This window comes from Pithys albifrons, chromosome 1 (assembly GCF_047495875.1).
Source record: "Pithys albifrons albifrons isolate INPA30051 chromosome 1, PitAlb_v1, whole genome shotgun sequence".
Lineage (NCBI taxonomy): Eukaryota > Metazoa > Chordata > Aves > Passeriformes > Thamnophilidae > Pithys > Pithys albifrons.
The window spans coordinates 92,086,479-92,108,619 of NC_092458.1; the positions used below are offsets into that span (position 1 = coordinate 92,086,479).

The 22,141-nt window shown below is 43.5% G+C and overlaps 1 protein-coding gene across 2 annotated transcripts in view; it reads left to right on the forward strand.

Moving 5' to 3' along the window:
• Positions 1–22,141, forward strand: part of LSAMP (limbic system associated membrane protein) — a 323,673-nt gene that overhangs the window by 269,240 nt on the left and 32,292 nt on the right. For both annotated transcript variants that reach the window (XM_071560498.1, XM_071560491.1), the window contains exon 4: positions 18,299–18,433. In XM_071560498.1, coding sequence (XP_071416599.1) covers positions 18,299–18,433 — 135 coding nt within the window. The remainder of the gene's footprint in view (positions 1–18,298; positions 18,434–22,141) is intronic.

The window sequence follows — 22,141 nt, forward strand, 5'->3', positions numbered from 1 at the left end:
TGCAGAGAAAGACAACTTTTCCCTACAGAGGTATTCGTACTGAGGGAAGGGGGAAAGAAAGGCTGGTTACTAGAAGGAGATGAACAGGAAGAGCTGTGTGGAAGTGAACCCCAAACCAGGGAGTCTCCTGAGACAGTTCAGCCTGATGTTTATAAGCAGGAAAATTGAAAGAGAAACAATATTGTACAAATCAGTAAGATGCTCAGTCACTTTCCTGTCAGGCTCATATAATGCTCACTTTAAAGACTATCTCCAGTATATTGTATTTTTTTCCATTTTTTTTTCAACTTCAAAACCCCCAGTGGTTCATAAGCCTGTTTCATAGTGGGTTATGGGTTGGCCTTAATTATAAGCATGAGTAGGTATCTCAGGATGTGAAACACGCTTTGCTGACCAGTGGAGGTAGGAACATGCAATGGAAACAGAAAAAGACTGCTTTTATAGTACTAAATAGCAGCTGTTTCTGCTGTTATTCCCATCCTAGACTAGACCCTCCCTCTACTGCTGTGGGTACTGACCGTTGTTTGCTGTAGGAGACTGAGCTCTTGCTTAATATATACCATGACTCATGTGCTGAGGAAAGCTCAAGACCAAAAATACTGGAAACTGAGTCTTGTTTTCTGAACAGAGGGGGGTTTTTTGTGCATCAGGGTCAAATGCTTCCTACCCCTGTTCCTTGGACACTCCTCAGCAGGAGCTACCCAGAGAGTTAATGTGTAAAAACTGTGGAAGATTCTATAATATGTTGATTGGGCTCTTACAAGTAAGACAAGGCATTTTCTCATCTTTTAATCATTACCTGTTTGGCTGATGTTTAAATCAATGAGAGTGTGCCAAACACTCACTGCCCTATTAGGAAGACATTTCTTGTTTCACATGATGGCTTATTTATTGCTCCCATTGTATGTACGGCACTGTATATATTGCCCAAAAGGGAGATACACTTACTAGGTCAAACTTGGTAAAGGAGGATTTTTCTTTTTTTAATGAGGAGAATATCAATTTTGCAATGCTTGATGTGCTTTCATTTCCAGGCAGCTGCATACAAATTGTGTTATATAAAGTTGACCACACACAAATGGAGGTATAGAAAAGAGTGTGTTGAGACACTGTGAGATCGATGCGGAAAGAAACAGGACACAGAGGACTTATCTAAGAGCAGCTTTGTGAGAAAAAGGGGCAGTGGTCCACCCAGGCCACTATTGCTCCTCCGGCAACGAGAGGTTTAAGAATGAGATGGTGTCCTTTATTTAAGTAACGGCTTGATTTATTGTTTTTCCTTCATGGGTAATCTATCACCTCCTTAAGTTACTTGCTTCCTTGTTAATAAGTGAGAATGAAACATAGTTGTATGTTCCACACTACATTTTCGATTTTTAAGAGCAGGTATACGTGGGATTGCTGGATTGACCTCTCTCAGCCTTTTACTTACCCTTTTATACCACCATGATATCTTCTGTTGTTTTCTTGCTTTCTTGATAGACGTCCTTAGCATCAAAGCTAGTATATGGAAAAAAAAATTAAAAAAAAATTAGCCTTGTTTACTAGGATCCTAAAGTACAAACAAGCACAGAGCTTTACCTGTTCAAATCAAACACATCTTCAATGGGTCATCTTCAAGGAAATTTCCAACAGTCCAGCTTCTATAAGTGAAGCTTTTGGCTGCTAATACCTCCAAGTGACTTCTCTTTAGCTCTAGCATACTCCATCAGCAGTATTTTTTACCTTCTCCTCTCCTGCCCCACTCAGTTCAGTTCCCTACAGCTTTGAAGTAGAAAATTAGGTCTTTTACAGCCATGTGGTGCAATATGGCATCATCTCCTAGGAAAGCAGTTGCCACCTGTGTTTGCCATGTATCAGACAACTATAAAAGCAAAGCAAAACTGCAAGTATAAGAACTCTTTTCCTAAATTTTTCACCAATACACTGTTCCTGCATGAATGCTTTTTGTCATTGCAATAGCTCAACTGAGTTACAGTCAGGTTTCAGTCTTGTGGGCATATATACGAGTGGAAGGAAAAAAAGAGTTGGAAGATAAAATGGAGAATAATGGGGAAGAGGAGGAGGGAGACAGGGTAAGAGATAAAAATGAAAAGACAAAAAGAGGTATGTGAACTGAAGAAGCGAAAAAAGGGCTGTGATGAGTAAAAAAATAGGAGAGGTGATTCAGACCAGTAGGATGGCAAGGTCTGAGGCTTCTGAGCTCTTGGCAGGGCAGAGCCCTGCAGAATGCAATACAATCTCTGTTAGGGCCCTTCAGTTTAGGGGCATATAAATGGAGTGGGGTTTATTGCGAATTCTGGTTAATAACTTTCTCAAAGGGGAAAACTTCTGTATTCTCTTTGAAATACAATTTCTTGTCTCATAAATTGAAACAGCTGCGACTGTTCCCTCTGCAGACAGATTTTTTTCATCTTTTGCCTTTTTTGCTGGGTGTATGCGTATGATTTGGCTTAATGATTTTTTCCCTGCAGAAGGGACCCAGAATGTGGTGCTGTATACAGGTTTGTGATCAGTGTCTTTGCACAAGCACAAGAAAAATGCCTTGGGCATTTTCTGCTTTTAGAGAGGAACAAGTGTTAGGCTATTAGTCTGAATCTAACTTAGACTGCATTTCTCCTGAGAAAACTCAGTAAGAATTTCTGCAGCCTCATTCCCTAGAAAGACTCTGGCCTAAACTGAGATTTAATCTATTACCTAGACCAGACTCCAGTCTTGGAACTCTAGAGACTGCTACCCTGTCCATGGCTACCATACAAAAAGAAAAGCAAAGAATACACGTGAGCATCTTGACAGCCTAGATTGCTGTTTCAGCTCTTAAGGCATCCCCTCCTGCACAGCTGATGAGCACCGCAGTGCAGGTGGGAAGAGATGTTCCTGCCCGGAAAAGAAAGCAAGACCATTTCCCTTCTTATGACTCTAAGCAGTGCTAGATATTCTCTGCCAGCATCAACTCATCTCTGTCTCTGTGAGGACTCCTAAATGTCTTTTTTTTTTTTTAGTTGAAAGAGCCAAGATTGCCTTTAGGCTTGTGCAGAAATGAACTATTTCTGAGGATGATTGAGAGTACAGGAACACAGATGGGGAGTCAGACCTTCTGGCCTCCAAATCACTGTCTGCTCCAAGTTAAAGTGGTCAGATCCCCAAATCACTGAACAAGTGATATATGAGTTAACATATAATGCTGCCAGGAGCAGTATGTACAAATATCCCAAGGAGATTCAAATTCAGAGGGCTATATGTCACCTTCATCCAATATCTTTGGAAAGAGCTCAGGAAGGGTTTGAGGTTAAGTGAAGAAATACTTGAATAGGTATCTCAGTAACTCAGTTTCTCATTTCTCCATCTCTGTGCCACGATTCCCTACAAGTGCTTCCAGCTGGAATAGGATATAGAAAAAGCCAGAATTCATCAGATCTGAGTGGAGAACTCTTTCCTCTCATAGCAGACCTCAGTCTGCCCATTATATCTGATGGGACAAGTTGCATTTCAGGAGATCACAGAGCGGCAAAGCCATTTCTCCTGTTGTGTTAGGAGCAGATCCATGGTCTCCAGCATTCATTCCCATTCCCTCTTGCAGCCACTTCCTGCCACACCCTAACCTGCAGGCTCCCTGCCATGCCTGCATTGAGTGGCTCAGCTCTGCTGTATGACAAGCTGAGGCAGATGGGAGGTGTGAGGAGTCTTTGCCGACCAGAACAGGTTTGTAAGTAAGGGCACCAAAACCTCAAATGACCCCAGTGACAAACGACTGGTGAGGCTCACTATCTTTTTCCTTCTTGAGCCTCTTGGCAGCCACAGTGGCCTTGTTGCAAAACAAGGCATGTTCACAGCAAGAGTCTAAGGGATGAAGAGGAAAAGAAATGCACAGGAGCTCTTCCAGGGCTACATGGAAAGTTCCAGAGAATATCTTCTAGGTCTCCTGCAGTGCTAGAATTGTCTGGGGGTTGGAACTATGTCTTCCTCCTTAATCTTTTTGATCCATGAAGTGCAGACTGTCTTGTAACATGGAGCATTTTATTAACTAAGACTTTCTAGGGGACCTCTCTGTATTTGAGAAGGTAGCAGTGAGAACACTTGTTTGTCTGGAAATGGGATGATTATTAAAGGTGTATTTTGTCTGCCTTTAATGAGATCAAACAGACGGAAAGTACAGAGAAGGAGTCAGCACCAAACATTCCCACTCCACCCCAAGCAGTTACGATCAAAGGTCATGGGAAACCTACCTCTCTTTCTACTTCTATGTCCTGTGCATGTATACACACCATCTAAGTGTCTGAGACCCTCAGTGATACTGCCAACAGCCTTCTATTGCCTGTGAGCAATTAAATTGTTTACCACAGATCAATATAACTGTAATATATCTGAAAGACTCAGGCCTCAGTTACCTCTTGTATTCCCAGACCACACTAACTGCATTCCACACTGCTTTCCCATGGTGATTCACCTTGCTCAGAGCTCTGCTTGTTTGCCATAACCCTCTGCATCCCCTCACTTTTTTAATCAACCTTTCATCTCTGTCTCATGCTCTGTGTTTCATTTCCTTATCTATTTCCTGTTCTGTTCTTCCCCTGAAGAGTGGGGTCTCACAAGCTATTCTCCTTATGGTATTTTTAAAAATTTTTATTGTCTTGACAGTTCTTTCCCTGTTTTCCATTCTCCTTCCTTCTCTCTTCTCCCCTCTCCTTCCTGCATGTTGCATCCCCCTGTATATGCAAGCTCATCTGCCTGAAAATTATCTCAGGACCTTCTACTCCTGAAGTAGTGAAAAAATATAGTCTGTAGGTGAATTTGACATTTTAATGTAGTTAACATTTCTCCTCTCCTTCAACTGTTCTGCAATTGCAGACTGCTGAGGTTAGTGGCATAAAATCCCACCAGGATATTGACATAACCTATAAGCCAGGAAGTTGTTTTAATCAAACCCAGCACCCCGTTTGGAATGCAGGCCTTAGAAATACAAGAACAGCAGTTTTGAGAGCAGTTGAGAAATAAGGAAATGAGTTTGAGGATGGGGTGTTCGAAAACCTGGTTTTATAATACTATTTCAATCCCTTATGGTCAGAAGTTGCAGGATATTTTTCCCCCTGCTGAGTCCTAGCCAATACAGAGTGCTCAGAGAGCATACTGGAGAGTTGATGGAAAGGAATTTGATTGAATTACTGGTTATTAAGAGGAGCTGTTATCCAGTAAAAATGTCAGAGGGCCTCAATCCACAGGGCATGGATGATTACTGTGGATGAATTCCTGATCCTTGGAGGTCAAGTGGGAGAACACTATTGTTGGATTTCTCCCCTATTCCCAGTAAAATTTAGAGTAGCCTTGGATGAGCTGCCCATAAAAAATATCTGTTATGTTCCTTGGAAAGCAGTGAACCAAAGAAAGAAGATACCCCAAACTATTTGTCAGTCTATAACTCACAATTCCACCTCTCACTGTTTCCCTTTGTCCGTGTATCAGCACAATCCACACATCAGCAGGGTGAGGACAAAGTATTGACAAGCCATTGCAGGTGGTTCCAGTGGCAAAGCTGATAAAGAGAAGCTGCTGTGTTAAAGGAGGGGTGACAGAGTGCTGTGTGCTGTGGTTCTGTCAATACAGTCCCCTGTTGCAGCATTGCAAACTGCCAGAAGAGAGAGAAGTGGCCCATTTGCAACCTTTCTGTGGCATGAAAACCACATAAACCACATAAAGCAGTTTGTATGTTATGGTGATGAGAAACAAAGGGAGATGTCTGTCCCTAGCTGGTGATCAGTTTATTTGTTGAAGTATGAGGATTGATAGCCCTTGTCAGTAATAGCCCAGCTAATATAGCAGCAGATGCTACGTTTAATCTGTGCAGTGCCATTTCAGAACAAGGGCTTCTGGCCTCCACCACTGCAAAAGCAAGCAGAGCAGATTCCTAAGGGGCTGGTGGAGAATTGCAAGTGTCCTGCATCTTTGTGACAGGGAAAAAAAGGATGTGTCCTGCTTCTGCTTGACACTCTGTATAGGGGTATATGTTTGTGTCCATGCATGTGTGTAATTCACTGAATACACATGAAAGAACGAAAGGATCTTGTGCATGAGATCAAGAGTATGTGCAAGAGAAAGTACAGCTCCACTGCATGTAGAAGAAACCAAGGGAGTGGTTGGGGTAGGATTTTATGCCCAGTCCCATTTAGCTGTCTATCACAACACCATATTCCTGACAACTTTTTCTTGATTATCTGTGGTCAAAAGGAGATTTAGAACATTTGAGAAGATGTGGTGCTGCCCAGCAGCATAGCCGCATAAAGCAGGGAGCAGCTTCAATGCAACTGAGACTGGAGCCCCTCAACAAGCTGTCTGTAGTGCAAAGAGGACAAGTTAGAAAAAAAAGGGAATGTTTGTGCTTATGTGGCCCCACCATCAAATGGCAACCTCAACCCCTTTCTGCTGCTTTCCAGGAGTGTTTGAAACCAGCCATTGAAGGTTTTCAGCTATTAATGAGCTGTCTTCTCCCACCTGCCAAAAGGTGTTTTGTTAGATATGCATGGGTCTGTGTGGATGCAGGCATCAGGCAACACTTGGGAGGCAAATGTCTGTCTTTCCTGCAGTCCTCCACACACAAGACCACAAGCACAGTCCTGTGCTTGTCCTCTCATCCTCTCCCCTGCCTGCCAGGCAGCCCTTCTTCTTCGCACCTTCACCTTAATGCTCCATCGTACTTCCAGTCCCCCACCTGTGGGACTTCCAGTCCCATACCTGTGCTTGCACATGTAATTTTTCCACCATCCATACACATCTACATACACGTGGAGAGTCTAATCCCTGAGTACTCTTTCACCCACCTGCACTTCATCTTGCATCCCCACAGGTTTTTGCACTGCTTGCCTTACGATGCTTGTCAGCTCTTGCTTACATACCCAGCTTGTACTCACTCATGCTCACCACGCTCTCATGTTCTGTATCTCTGAATGTGCAGCGCTGTAACCAAGCTTTTACTAGTTTGGTTCAGTCATGTGTGTGTCCTGTCAGACACACATCTGCAGCCAAGTAGCCCAGAACAAGACCAGAATATATCAGGGTTAAAAATGAATATGTTGGGAACGTCCCTCTTCTTGAAACTCACCCCCTGATAATATAGCCCCTAGGTGATCCATTTGCAGCGTAAACACAGCTGTTTGTGGCTTTCACTGGAGGAGAGAGTAGGGGAGGAAAGTCCAGCCCAACACCTAGCCCTTCAAATGAAGTGACTTGTCAAGTATGCAACTGTGGCGGAGATCTGAGAAGCAGTAAATTTAGCAGCACTCACTTCCAATGACAACCTGTCATGTGCTTGAAACATAAATAGTGGTGGAGACAAATCACTGCTGTTTTCCTATTAAGCTTTGGCCCACTGGCCCTCTAGCTTGCCAGCAGCATTTCTACCTGGTCTACTGGCATGCCTCATCTCAGGGACAGATATGCCTCCCCGTTACAGGCTCTGGGAGAGTCAGAACGGGAATTATCATGCTGTTATTTCCTCAGGTGTCCTTGGTGTCTGGGCACTTGCTCCTCAACTGATGGATTTCTCACTCAGGCTGTGTGCTGCTGGCACCCCCCGCTTCCACCCAAGGTTGAACAAACATGGACCCTCTCCCTAGAGGGCTTATGGTTATCACCTCTGCCCCTGGTTTCTTCCATGTAGCCTATCAAGGTCATGCTGATGGAGTAAATGAGGCACTGATTTTAATCAGGGAGCAAAGGTGAAGTTTTCCAGTGCACCTGAGTGACTTGCAAGCTCAAATGCATTTGAAAGCTAATGGGTCTTGTCCTGTTAAAGCATTTAGTGGCTTTTGGAAACCCTACTTTCAAATATTAATTATTATATAACCATTTAATAAAACATGCCATCAGAAGCTCACATTAATCTTTACAGAGATGAGAGACATCCCTTAGCGATTTAAATTGAGGAACCAGGGACTCGGCACGTTTCACCTTCTTCCCTCTCTCTTATCAGTTTTGATTCCTCTTCCCCTCTCTCCTCAAGGAAGATGAAATCATGCCGGTGATTAAGATGGCCTGCTCTGTGCTGTTTAATTAGAACAACTGCTGTTTCAGTTCCAGTGAAACTCTCACAGGTTTGCAGTTGCAAAGGCACTCTAATAAGACCCCCACCTCTTCAGGAGCTTGGCAGAAAGGAGCCAATGAGTCCTCAACATAAAAGGAACGTTTTTTTGATTCTTTCTTGGGGTTCTTTAGCTGACTCGGGATCCTGTTGGAGCAAGAGGTTTCACTTCCCAGAGAAGGCAAATGCTTTTGGAGAGTTGGGAGAGAAGAAAAAAATAGAGTTCTGTCCATGACAGTAACACAGTCATGAAGCCCAGTGAGATACCTTTGACTGACATGATTGGCCACAGTCTTCTCATGCCAGTGGTGTTACAATTGATAGAAGTTGTCTATAAGCATCAGAACAAGAAAGAGTATTAAGGAGTTGCAACAAAGGCATTGAAATATCTTTTAGTTTTGTCCTCATACCCCTTCCTAAATTTATGGGGTAAGCTGTAAGAAGTCAGAATGCAGTTGTTTTGAAACTGTTTCCTCTACCTATAAATTTCTGCCTTTTCTATTTTTGGTGACTCCCTTCTTTTTCCCGTGTCCCTGTGGGAGACACCCTGCCTCACAGCCATGATTTTCAATAGTGCTGATGGCCAACAGCTGCACTAGCAATGGTAGTAGCTGCATCAGGGAGCTACAAGAGCTCAAAATCAGGCTCTGTATTTCCTCTCTGCTTGCCTCCCCTGTAGGACTGTACAAGCTGCAATAGTAGGCACTGAGCAAATGCTTTCCTTCTCCTTCACAACCTTGCAAGTTTGAGAGATAGAGAGACTTGTTATTCTTTGGAAAGCAAGGGAGTGGCTAACTGCATAGGAATTAAATATCCTGGACCAAACCAATCATTTATCTGGCCTGCTATCACTATGAATCAAGAGCAGATACCTCAGATGATAATATCACAGGAGCCAGCCCAATTGATCAAAAGTCTGTGCAGCGTGTGAGCTCAGACAATACATTTCCAGCATACTCCACCCTGTCTCAAAACCTCTGTGATACTTGCCTTGATATATGGCAATACTTCATGCCCACTCAATCCTGAATCGAGCCAGTTAGCCTCATCTCCTGATCCCTTGTTGTTCTCCCCATAGTGTATCCTGATTTGCTTCCTTCACCAGGAGCAGATATGGGGGATGGTGTCAGGCAATCACTGTGCTAGATCTAATTGAGAAACATTGCAGCAAGGAGAGGGGTCAACAGAAAAGCAACCAAAATGATTTTTCAAGAAGCTAATCCACCTATACAAATACTGGCACCAGGCAACACAACACTCTGGCATGTTTTTGAAAGGTTAAATCTTGCTGAGGAGTGGCTTAACTCTTTGACCTCATTTCCTCAGTTGAAAACATTGCTGTTTAAAAGATCAGTGGTAGGATCCAGGCTGATACGGAAATCCCAATCTTTACATTTTAGTTGTGAACTCCATATTCAGAGTAGCCTCACTGAAAACAGGGGTGAGCTACAGGAATTGCCATCTTGCAAAAGGACAGGAGATCTAGGGGCTGTGATCTGACCATGAAGTGTTTAGCTCCAGCTTTTAGAGAAAAAGCCACAGCAATGTCTAAGCTTCTGAATTAATGTTATTTCCCATTTCAAGTAAAATTGGACCAATCTGTAATTTCTCAAGCCTTGTTCCAAGTTTCAAACATAGAAGAATGGAATTCTATGGGCTAAGTTGGATCATGGGGTGGGGGGTAAATTTTTTTTTTTAGTTTTTAAGTTAGGTTAAAGTTCTGGTTTCATTCTTGCCATCTCATCTCAAAAAGTATGAGTAGACATAAGACAGAAGGGAACAAACACATTATATATAAAAACAGGAAAATATTTTCATGGATGCCTCCAAAATCAAGCCACTTGATTCTTGCACAATACTATATTGTGCATGTACAGAAGACACAAGACTCTTTGTAAAGAATGTAGCAAGGATTTTTAAAGATGGCAACAAACACAGATAAACCCTGTAGTTCCCAGATTGAGAGACTGGCACAGTTGGTACCACTGAGTGCCATCACATGAGGTTTCCCTACAGTCTGGGACTGACATAATGATTTGTGGAGTTAAAGTAGAGACTACACTGCAGTCCATCCCTGCTCTTCACTGGCAGGACAGGAATTAGTTCAGTCAGTCTGCTTGCCCCAGATGGTACTTGTTGCTGTCAGTCTTTTCTTTGGTCTTGGGTATGTGAGGAATAACTTGTCTTCAAGCTGTATAAAGATAATAGCATAACTGTGTTGTGCAAAATAAGAGAACTTATAGGGAAAGGAATATATGAGGGCAAATGAAAGAAAACCAACTGACAGAGTCACAAGGCACCATAAAAGTTGACTGCTTGCTGTTGTATTTTATGCCTTTCATAGGTTTCCATGACATGCAAAAAAACCCATTTCCCTGATCACCTTTTGGCTTGCATTACCTTCTTCTGTTTAGCACAGTGGGAAATACAGCCTTACTGATTGCACACACACACACAAACACACCCTGATGTTCCTCTTGCTAGGGGCAGCTGCTGGCCCATCCTCTTGGAGGTGATGGAGGAAGAGGGCACGGCTCCCTGCAGTGCAGACCATACTGCTGGGAGTGAGAGACTGGTGTGCTGCCATCAATGTGTGCACATTGAAAAACTCCTATGCCTGAGCTGTGATTCTTTGTCTGACTTCCTGTGGTCAAGTTCTGTTTTATTAACTGCTCCAGTAGTGTCCTCTTAGCCCTGAGGCCTTACCAGCTCCTGCTTTCTTAAGACACTCAAAGATATGGTGTCAGCTCAGTGATTCATCTAGCTGATGATGCCTTCTACCTCATGTTGTTGTAAAATACCCTCCAAAAGGCAGCAGCCAAAAATTTTGGGATGCGAAAACAGTACAGCTATTTGGTATATTCATGTTTATATGTCATTTTCTTGGCAGTAAAATTAAGGCTTGGTGTTTGGTAGCATACTCATGGCATTGCAGTATGCAACATTTAGGGAGTATAATATTGTAGTTGTGACATTAGATGACTTAATTTACCTCATGGTTCATAATTTAGTTTATATGTTGGCATCACAGCCAAGTTTTGTTCAAGAGCAGTTCGTCTATCCAAAAAATGCTGTTTATGTTCATTAAAAAAGTGTTAACAAATTTGGGTTAAATTCAATAAGTAATTTTGGAAAAAAAAAGTAATTTTCTTCAATATGAATTATTTTAAATTATATCTCAAGCTGAGGCAGAACATTAATTCCTTCTAAAAGCAAAGAGCAGAAGAAAACCAGTCGTCAAACAGAGCGCTTTGACCTGAAGCTGGGTTGGATTTTTTTTCAGGGTGTGGTTCCCTTTCTTTCTGGTGTTCACATGTGGATTTTGAAAGGAAAATCTAATCAGCTGCTGAGATGAAGTAGTATGTTGCACACCTGCTCCGTGTTTGGACTCGGGGCTGTGTATGAGAGAGTGTGATGGCCTTTAGTGATTATTTATGAATAAGAGGGGGTGAAAATTCAGACGTGCAGCAGACCTGCTGAGGCTTCCTGAAGCAGACAACCCCACTGACATGTGCCCATAGCCAGGTTGTAAACTGCATCTGAGCTGTCAGATTTTGGCTTCCAGCTCCTGGGCAGAGCCATCAACAATGGTGAGCAGTCCCAAGTTGTTTGGTCAGTACCGTCCCTTGAGAGAGAGCACCGAGACATCATTCAGTCTGGGGAGGCTGCTCTCAGCCTGGAAGGTTTTATTTGTATGCTAGATGCGTGGAGTTTGAGGAGAGATCACTGGCTTTCTTAACCCTGGTCATGCCAGCAGGCGCTTGGGTTGCCTCATCTGGGGAGCTCCTCGGGCGCTGTTCTTGGCTTAGGAGGCACAACAGCTTTGCACATAAGGTGCAAATGTGATTGCTGAAGAGCAAGGTCCCGTGAATGCCAGGGGAAACCATGCCAGGGTGTTTCCTCCTGATCTGACTCATTCTCATTCATGAAGCCAGAGTCAGACCAGAGCCCTCCTTGGCACTGCACTAGTTTTTTGGTTTATGTGTAATAGCTACAGACCTAAGGGCATGGGAGGTGTGAGGCCAGCTTAAACAATAAATACCCTGCTGTGCCTTGCTGCTTAAACAGAGTAATTACTGCCATACTACATGTGACCCCTCTGTTCCTGTCCCTCTGGCAGTTGTTATTTCATGGCTCCCTTTACACAAGGGATGGCTGTGCCTCTCCCCATGCTGTACATCTCTGTCTGCCACTGTTTCGCCTCCTGTGTTTCTCACTCGCTCTGTCTCAGTGCGTTTCTCTTTGTCAGTAGCTGACTACCATTTTCTCTTTTTGTCAGTCACCGAAGAATCTCCTTGTGTTTGCATTTCTCTCTACCTGCCACTGTGCCTCTCTTCATTCCCCCTCTAGTTTTGCTCCATCTATTTTTCTCTCACTCTCACGCTTTCCCTGTTTTCACCACTTGCCATGCCATGCTAGTTTTTCTGCTTTTCTTCCTCACTGTAGCATTGTAGCACTAGCAGTCCCTTTGCTCATCCACCATCTGCTGCTCTCCACTGATCTCTTTGCTAAAAACAAGCCTCTTCAACTAAAGGATGGGGAAAAAATGCCAAGCTCATTGGAATCTGTGGTGGCTGAAGAGACAGAGACTGATAAATGAAAACTTCAAAGTTTTGAATTAAAAAAAAAATTCCCAGCTGGACATAAAACAAAAAAATTACGTCAAAGGCTCCCTTAGCTATTTTTGTCATTCAAAATCCTCTTCCTAGGGAATACAAGGTGCAGAGGGAAGGAGGAAAGTTAGGTGAGCAAAACCTCAAACACTAATGGGGAGTGCAGAGACAACAAAATCTTCAGTTCAGCAATAGAAGTCTCCACACACAAAAAAACTTCAGATGGCATTTATTGATTTCCAATCCTTTTTATCTCTTTGCATCTTGTTTTAGGCAGAGGAGGGTCCAACAAAGATGCATAACCCATTCTGTTCTCCCCTCTTCACAAGTACAAAGATGCTTGGAGGGAAAAAAACATAACAGCAGGGTGGCTGTTCTCTTTCTCCACATGCCAAATGCAAACAGATAATTTCAGTGTATCTGAACTTCAGTTTAATTTAAGGCCACAGTAGAGTTAAAAAAAAATGAGAGAACTAAAGTAATTTTTGCACGAGGAGCCCAGTTTTGGATGGACAAACAGGAGAGGAGATAGAACAAAATGTGGCTCCACCTCTGCAAATTAGCTTCCCCTTTGGAGATGTGAGGAACTAGGGCACGAAGGGAAAGCCTTCTTTGGTAGATCACGTGACTGAATACATTGCTGGCCCCCTGACTACCTGAAAGAGCTGTCTGTACCCAGTACAAGTGGGATTTTGTCTGGGTGTGTGTCATCTTTAGAAAGGAAGCGTTTAGCCTTTGAGCAAAGAGTGATGGTGTATGGCAGTGCAAGGGGTCATTCAGGCAGAGGTAATAAGGGCCCATAAGTATGTGGAGGGAGCATGTCAAGCTGCATTTCTGCACACACAGTGGAATTTATTAGATATAAAAATAAAATACATAGTATATAAAATACATAATATACATTTATATATATATACACACACACACACATTTATATATATATATATACACACACACACACACACACACATTTATATATATACATATACACACACACACACACATATATACATATATATATATATATATATATATATAAAGAGCACAGGCAGGTGTGCAGCCAAGAAGGACAATATGCAGAGCCAATGGAGTTACACAAGGTTGTTTCCAGGGGGAAAGGGAGAGGGGTTCTGCTTGCCAGCAGGCCAGCGTAGCCAAGCAGATTTGCTGTTCGGGTTCATTATTTACTGGGGCCAATTAGGAAGCCAGGGTATAGGAAATGTGGCTGAGGCAAGCAGGCCTTCAAAGCCTTCCTCCTGCACACATCAAAGCTGTCTGCCGCAGATCCCTCTGCAGAAAGGGCTCTGCCAGCTCTGAGCAGCAGCCGCCACCTGGCTCGTGCTGCTTGGGGTTGTTCCCTGTTGGTTTGATTGTCAAGCCTCCCAGGCTTATATTCTCTCTATCTCCAGCCTCCAGAGCAGAAAGCTCCTCTTTCTGATTTACTGGGCCAGAGTTAAGGAGCTACAGCTTGGCAAGATGGTATTTTATGGGGCTATAGCAACAAACCAAGCTAGCTGTGAACATGTGAAAGTCAAAATATCTGCAGGGAAGCAGGTTGCCTGAAGTCACAGGAGGGGATGATTTGGGATGAGAAGAGCTGCACTGTGTGAGAAGTCATCCCCTTAGGGAAACCTGAAAGGCCCCTCACTGAGAAAGAGCTATACTGAACCAGGCAGAATAGCCAGGAGACAACCCTTGTCAGTGAGGAAGCTTTGGCAGTAGGGTCAGAATTTCATCCCTTGATAACATGCTCAAGGCAAATTTCTTCTCTTAATAGGAATGGAGTGGCTCGCTTGCCACGAGCTGGCAGTCTCTCTCTTCACCTAATAGAATATGTTCATTGTTATTGGTACCAAAGAGCATTGTCCAAGCTTTCTCCCTCCCTGTTTTGATAAACTGCACAGTGACAACCATCAGTTCCCTGCCAAAGCTGGCTCCTGCACAGAAACATTTGTAAATTCACTGGATGTATAAAGCTCTGTTCCTGTTCCCCCCCCACCCCCTGTTTGCCTTAGAGGTTAGAGTTAATATGACTCACCTAATCTGGCTGCCAAAGTGAATTAGTGAAAACATCTCTACAGCTCTCTGCAAGATATCACAACCTGACATTTCTCTAACACACTGTGATACATCTTTCCTCTCTCTGATCTGTACTACGACATCTCGGGTTTATATAAGTGCTTTTTGTTAGAAATGGCTAATATACCCTTGGAGGGGACAAGGCAGCAAGCAAAAGTTCTTGTAGCAAAATGTTGATGCCCAGGGTCACCACTGCAGGGACAAGAACAGTGCTACCACTGTTTCAGCAAGAGACTGTCACAGAAACTGTCCCTGAAGTGTTATGCTCATATCTCTGTCCTGGAGCAGGGGAACGAGGAGCTGAATAGGGTTATTGATGTCATTGCCATGCCTTTTAAAGCAGAAGTCCTGCCTTTCACTTATCTCCAGAGAACTCCACTGGGCAAACCAGAAGCTCATCATATCTTGGGAGGGATTTTGTGTAGCTGTGAAAGCTCTTCTGCTGGGCACAGTACAGGGTGCACTTTGAGGGCATGGAAGTATGCAGGGGAGAAGCAGAAAAACATCTTTCATTGGGAAAGTACGGACCCTTTTAGGATACTTTGGTGCTCCATGGATGTGATTCTCTGACAGACAGACTTAATAGTGCCCTTAATGAGTGTGCCACTCCATTAGAGCTGGTTAAGTCACCCTCAACCCTGTTTTCATGACGGTGACAGTCTTGTGACAAGGGCAAATTGCAGAAGCCAGTACCACTTGGAATGAACCCTGTGGTAAACAAGGCAGAATTGCAGAGCAATTGATTTGCAAAGCAGAGGAAAATTATGTTTTAACCTTTTCTTTCTGAGTCTTTCCCTGATGTCTGATTAACTTTCCACTCAACTGACTGACCTACCAACTGGGAGTGCTGCTGTGAAAGGAGGGGAGTGTTGGTTGTCAGTTTAAATTGGGGGTGGAATTTTTAAAGTGCTTTATTAGCAGGTAGCAATATGTCATAAGAAGATCTGGGAATTAAAATAGAAATGATTCCCCCTATAGCAAAACCACAAACAATGTATTGGCTATACAGACAGTGCAGAAGTTGCAGTGCAATCCTTCATCTGTGTTCAGCCCTGGTAACACCTCATCTGAAATGCTGTGTTCCGTTTGGAGTATTGCACTTCCAGAAAAAATGTAAATTTGCCAGAGAGGTCTAAAAGCAAAGAATAAGAATGATCAAGGGTCTAAAAAAATCTCACCTACAAAGGAAGGTTGAAAGACCCTGGCAATGTTCAGCCAAAAAAAAAAAAAAAGATGACAACTGAGGGAGGAACATAAGTGATTTAAAAGTTGATAAAAGGCTATTGCAGTGAAGGAGAGAATGATTTGTTCTTTTTGTCTGTAGTGGCTAAGACAAAAATAATAGCTTTAAATTGCAGCAAGGGAGACTCAGGTCAAACTTCAGGGAAACTGCTCCAGTGGTAAGAAAATCAAAGCACAGGAACAGATTGTGTGGACTGGCTGCAGAGTCTCTGCCACTGGAGGGCAGAGGATGGCTCTGTCCCTGACATGACTCATATGTCCTGCCTCGAGGTTGGGGAAAGGGTTAGGTAGTGACTAAAGTCCCTTCCACAGTATTGTGACTCACTTAACTCTGGTCCTACAGGGGTTAGGATTCCCTAACATATTCGTGAGTTACAGCAACAAAATATACCTGTGAAAATCCCACCCTGCTTCCTTCTCCACTGGCTCTCCACAGCATCAGCCCCAGTGCACAGCAGAGGACTGAGAGCCATGTCCCAGGGCACTGGGTGCCCAAGAGGAGCCAATTTGGCCTCCCTCCCTTGTACAATACGCTGCTACCATGCAGGAAAGCCCTTCAGCAGGCTGTTGTTGGGGGATTCAAAGACCAAAGCAGTTGTAAGTTTTAGACATAGCAATGAGATTTCCGCTTACTTGAACATCTGGTAGGAGCTGGAAAAAGAGACTGCTGGTTACCCCTGCTGAAAGAGAGGGGAAACCTTGTCGCTACATGAGTTTAATAGGTGCACTGCTGTTTTCATGCTGAGTCTCCATGACAGGGGGTGCTTTTCTCCTAGAATTATTCTGAAAATTGCCTGAGGAAAAAAAGAAAGACAAAAATTAATTGTGTAAGGGACAGAGTTCTGAAGAGATTTTGAAGTTTCTAAAGTCCTGCTCTGGTGTGGAAGGGAATTGGACAGTGTGTGCAGCCAGCCTGACCTGGCCAACATGCTGCAGCAAGTCTGTGCCTCCGTGGCGGGATTTGTTGCAGGTGGCTTCATGGGAACTTCCGCTCCAGAGACAAAGCTTATCCACTGCTTTCACACAGTGCCATAAGCCAAGGGGAACAGCACCATCCTCACAGGCAGTACTTGAACTCCAACAACTGTAAGCACTTACATAAAGTAGGCAGGGTTTTACAAGTTCTTGGCACCTGTTGAGCAGAAAATGTCTTCTGGGCAGAGTTTTGCTTTGGAAAATCTGACCACTCTCTGAGGAACCAGAATGGAAGCCCTTGTGAGATGACTCTTTTTTTTTTTTATTTTTAATCTGGCTTTTATATTTTGAGGGTTGGGCAATGCTTTCTCTAAACATATACATACATGGGCTTGTGCTTTCACATGCTGCAGAGCAGTCCTCTCAGAGTCCTCTCAGAGGAGGGAAAGGGATTCAGATTCTTTCCAGGAGGAGCCTTACTTTGCTTTCTGAAGGAATAGACTAGATATACCAATCCCAATATTTCATGCTTCCCTGGCAATGTCCATCCAATGAATCTAATGTGTTTTACATGGGTTAACTTCACCGCCCTTCTCTGACCAGGAGGTGATGAGAGAGGGAGGCCTGTTTGCTGCAGTTCACAGTGGGAGAGCAAAGGACCTGACTCACCCAAGGACATACAGTGAATTAAAAGCAGGGCCACAGACCTCCCCTGATTCCTGCCCCATCTGTAACCCCGACTAACGCTCAAGCCACTGTTTCCAAAAGTGTGCTAGCAAGGCAGCACAGTTTAAATATGTCATTTCATATGTACAGTAGATCAGGGATGCGTGATGGTTATTGGTCTCTGCGGATCAAATTACACTTTGTTTCTCTCAGTTTGGCTGTGTTTAACAGTAGCTTGATCTGATCAATGGCACTTCAGGGTGGTGGTTGTTTTGAGAGACCGAAGGACATTTTTCACAGCTTTGCAGTGCAGAAAGGGGTGCTGACAACTCACCATCACATCTGAGGACCCAGCTAGCCCTGCCTGAACTAGCACATCAACCACAGCCTGACTAACCTCTCCTGGTACTCAGCCATCACTCTAGTGAACTTAATCTGATCTCCTGTGGTGATTTTGCTCCTTGGCCTGGGCAGTCTCTGAGATGTGATGTGTTGGTACCACTTTTACGCTTTCTTCAGATTTTCAGTTTTCTGTAACTAAATAAAATGCTAGTACCTTGCCGATGTGGCTTCTGAAAGAACTCTTGAATCACTCATAACTGTTGCTTATTTGCAGAATCCCTGTTGTGGTTGTTCCTCCATAGCAATTAAGCAGATTTCCCAAATCTGAAAGCCTAATGGAACCACCCTCTGTATTTTTCTCTCCTACCAGGCAGAGAGTTTGAAGGCGAGGAGGAGTATCTGGAGATCCTAGGCATCACACGAGAGCAGTCGGGCAAGTACGAATGCAAAGCTGCCAACGAGGTTGCCTCAGCAGATGTCAAGCAAGTCCGGGTCACTGTGAACTGTGAGTACATCACAGCTGGAACGGGTCAACAGGAAGAACTTTGCCCACAGGCAGAGGTTACTTCAGGATAAATAGAGAAGCGTTTCTGGGTTTACATTATGCAGTGTTAAAGGGAGGGTGATGAGAAAACTATCTGCAGTCAGACACTTACCACAAGGTAGAGTTTGTGCTTTAAATTTGGTAATATATAAGAAAAGGGGAGCCACTGGGAAGAAAGAGAGATACACAGAGAGAGAAAGAGAGAGAGAGAGAGAGAGAGAGAGGATCTGTTAGTTGCCCCCGTCTCTCCCCTCAGAAACACTAGCAATGCCTTGTTTTCACTCATTGATATTCGGGTGAACAGTAGCGTGAAGAGAAGCTTCAGCAAGGCAGCAAGGAGAGACAAGGGAGGGTTCAGCTGGCTCAGAGCAAACACACGCCTGCCTGCACCCAGCCATCTCAGCAGTGCCTACATGGGTATCACAGCCCAGGGGACATGCGGTAGAGGCATGTGTTAATGAGAGGGTGCAAAATCTTAACTTTGCGGGTTTCAGGTCATTAGTATAAAGCTCTGTCTAAGAGACCCCTCTGTGCACCAGTGCAATACAGAAAGAGGCTTGTCCAAAGGATATGGCAATCCACCTAAAAGCACCGAGAGGCACAGCTGGCCGTGTGGTTCACATCCATACCTGTGTGAGTGGGGCATGGATCCCAGTGCCCATATGTGCTTAGACAGATGTCCACTTCACTTTGCTGGTGTGCTCCTCTCACAGTGACACAAGGTATTTTAGATTGATGGTACTCTTTCAATCTTACACGTATATATGTTCATCTCTGTACTTGTATGGCTTATATTTGGCACTGGAGTGAATTAAAGTGAATATCTTACTTACTTTCTCTATTTCCTAACTTGGAGGCTAACAACTTTGTAGCAGGGATGGATGAATGGGAGGTATATCCTCTCCTGACCTTCTTCAGTTTATACACCAGAATATTACCTTAAATTGAAATTGGAGATTATAACAGGCTTGGTTTAGGGTGCATATTCGTGACCTTGATTCACAGGTAGAAGAACTGTTGGGGAGTGGGTTAGGGCAGAGAGCTGATGGCAGAAAGTGCTTCAGCCCATCCCAGTCTTAATTTGACACCACAGGAGACTATAGCACCTTTCAATACCATTCTTGTTCTTTGTCTCTTTCTTTCCCTTTGGACCATCACATCAGATCAACTTTTCTGTCTTGCTTAGAAGTCAAGGTTATAGCCTCCCTGCAGCATGTTCAGAATCCACAGATTTTTATAATTCCCTTAGAAAACTGGGTGGCTTAATACCAGCTGCTTCATGGGACAAATTTGGCATTAATATGAACTGTAGTAGCAGATTTTCTGCACTAAATGTGTTGAGAGTTTTTTCTTGTCACAAACAGCTGAATTTATAAACCCGAGACATTCCATGATAACCAATTAATATTTTCAAATATTTCTGTGAAACATAATTTCAACGATGCTTTTAATGTGTTTGAAACAGATTGTTTGTATAAAGTCAGAATGTTTGACTTTGATTTAGTTTCAACACATAATAACTATGCTACAGTAAGATCTTAAACATTTTAACTGTTGGAATATATGAAAATATAATGTGATAGAGTATTACAATATTAATATGTGGTGTATTTTGTAATGTAAGCAACTTAAAATTCTATCAGAACAGATCTTTTCTTTTGAAAGAAAGAGAAATAAATCTAAGAGATCATGAGGAACATGCAGGAAAAAGTCAGTCCTGTTTGGGGAATGAAAACTAGACATTTGCATACATCTTTCCTGATCCTGCTTCCTTAAACAACACCGCAAGCAGCAGAAAGTGGGAAAAGTACAGTAAGTTTGAAAAATGGGACGTGCCCAACCTTAGGTGCTCCGTGGCCATCTCTTATCATCTGCTGTGGAGCACGTAGCTCGTTGGCTTAGACTGCGGGAGAGAGCATCTCTCTTTGCTTTGGTCTCACACTACCACCTTCAGGCTTCCCAAGTAATGGCCCTTGCACATCACAGACAGGGAAACTGAGGCCTGGGGAAGGGTGGATGGAAAACAGCTAAAGGGAATCCACTCCTGGCTTCCTGGGCAGGAAACAGCTACACACAAAGTGGCTGCTTTCTGAGTGCAATAGGCTGGTTTGTTTTCAGGCTACCACTTGCACCTTCTCCTGGGAGAGCACTGCGGCAACTTTTTAAAGGGATGAAGATAAGGACTGCAAGGGGCTGGGCTCCCCAGCAGCAGGCTGGGGAGCAGATGCCTGCTGGAATAATTTTCTAGGCCCATGGAAAGGTGCCTGTTCATTCTATGCCTCACCTCTTGTACCAGATTCAGTGAAATGGATAAGTCTTGTCTCACTGTAGACAGCAAGAAGATACACTGCTCAAACCAAAGAATCAAAGAGGGATGGTTAAAAAATCACCTTCGCTATCCTTTTATTACCCCTCCTCCTTTTCAAATTAAAATATTTACGTGAACCCACAGCCTTTGAATGTAGGATCCTATTTATGTACACTTATTAATATTTATAATGTTAGAGGGCGCACTGCAATATCCCTAAAGCCCTGCATAAAATCCCGATTAAGGTCAGGGAAGGGATCACATTGAGATGGCTAATGTGTTCACAAACAAATTTCCTTTCATACATTTTCCAGACAGAATTATTTTTTTACTTTGGCTGACACAATCTGATTTGCTTCTCTCTCTCTCTTTTTTTTTTTTTTTTGGTCTTTCGGTGCTGGGATGGATACAGATGGCAGAGCTGTACTCTGCACATGCAGAGTGTGCTTTATGGTAACCCAAGTCTCAGAAAAGTAGCTGTCTGAGTTGCAGCTCCATAATCTCAGAGTATGCAGGTATTAGTGATGAGAGACAAGGCACTTATTCCTTGATCCGTTTCAGCAGCCAGGTGGAAATAATTCTGCCTTTTAACATGTAAATCTTTATCTCTTAACATTTTGAACATGAGTCTGGGATTGCAGATGTCGGTGCCTACCCTACCTGGTCCCCAGGCAGTACTGAGACCTAGCTCCATCAGAGCACACCACTATGTTTGTCCATGGCTACAAATAAGGTAGAGGGGGGAACACCATGCTGGGCAGAGGGCAAGCTTCATACAAAGCAGTCACAAGCAAGCCCTCTTGGAGAGCTTATCACAAAGCATGATGTCCAGGAACATTTGAGCCGGATTTGTAACCTTGGACACCTAAGGGAAGTGTCTCAACAAATTATCTGGCTTTCAAAGTTGTGCACACAGCTTCTGGTAAAGCTTTTCCCTTTTAAGCTGTGGATGTATTTCTGTCTCATACATGTTGCCTCAGTCCTTGCATATTAAACTTTTGGCATGAGACAAAGAGTTTGTATGGAAAATAATTTTCATGCTAGTGTTAAATTCCTTTATTCCTTTACATTTGCTGTCTTCCTTTACCCTTGATGAAGTCTTTCGCTCTTCTTCTCTCTGATAAGCCCATGTAAACTAGAGATCCATAGGTAAATATTCATAAATTACAGAAGTCCATCATTAACCTTAACTCTGCTTGTGTATGCCTGTGCATTTATGACAGAATTTTATTCAGCAGTGCTGAAGAGAAGCATGTGTAAGGAGTGATGCCAATGTGGTATATTAGGGAGAGTTTAAAGAGGACGTATTCTGCAGAGGAGCAGGGGGAGTCATGTGCCACAGCAAGCAGCAGCTGTGGGCC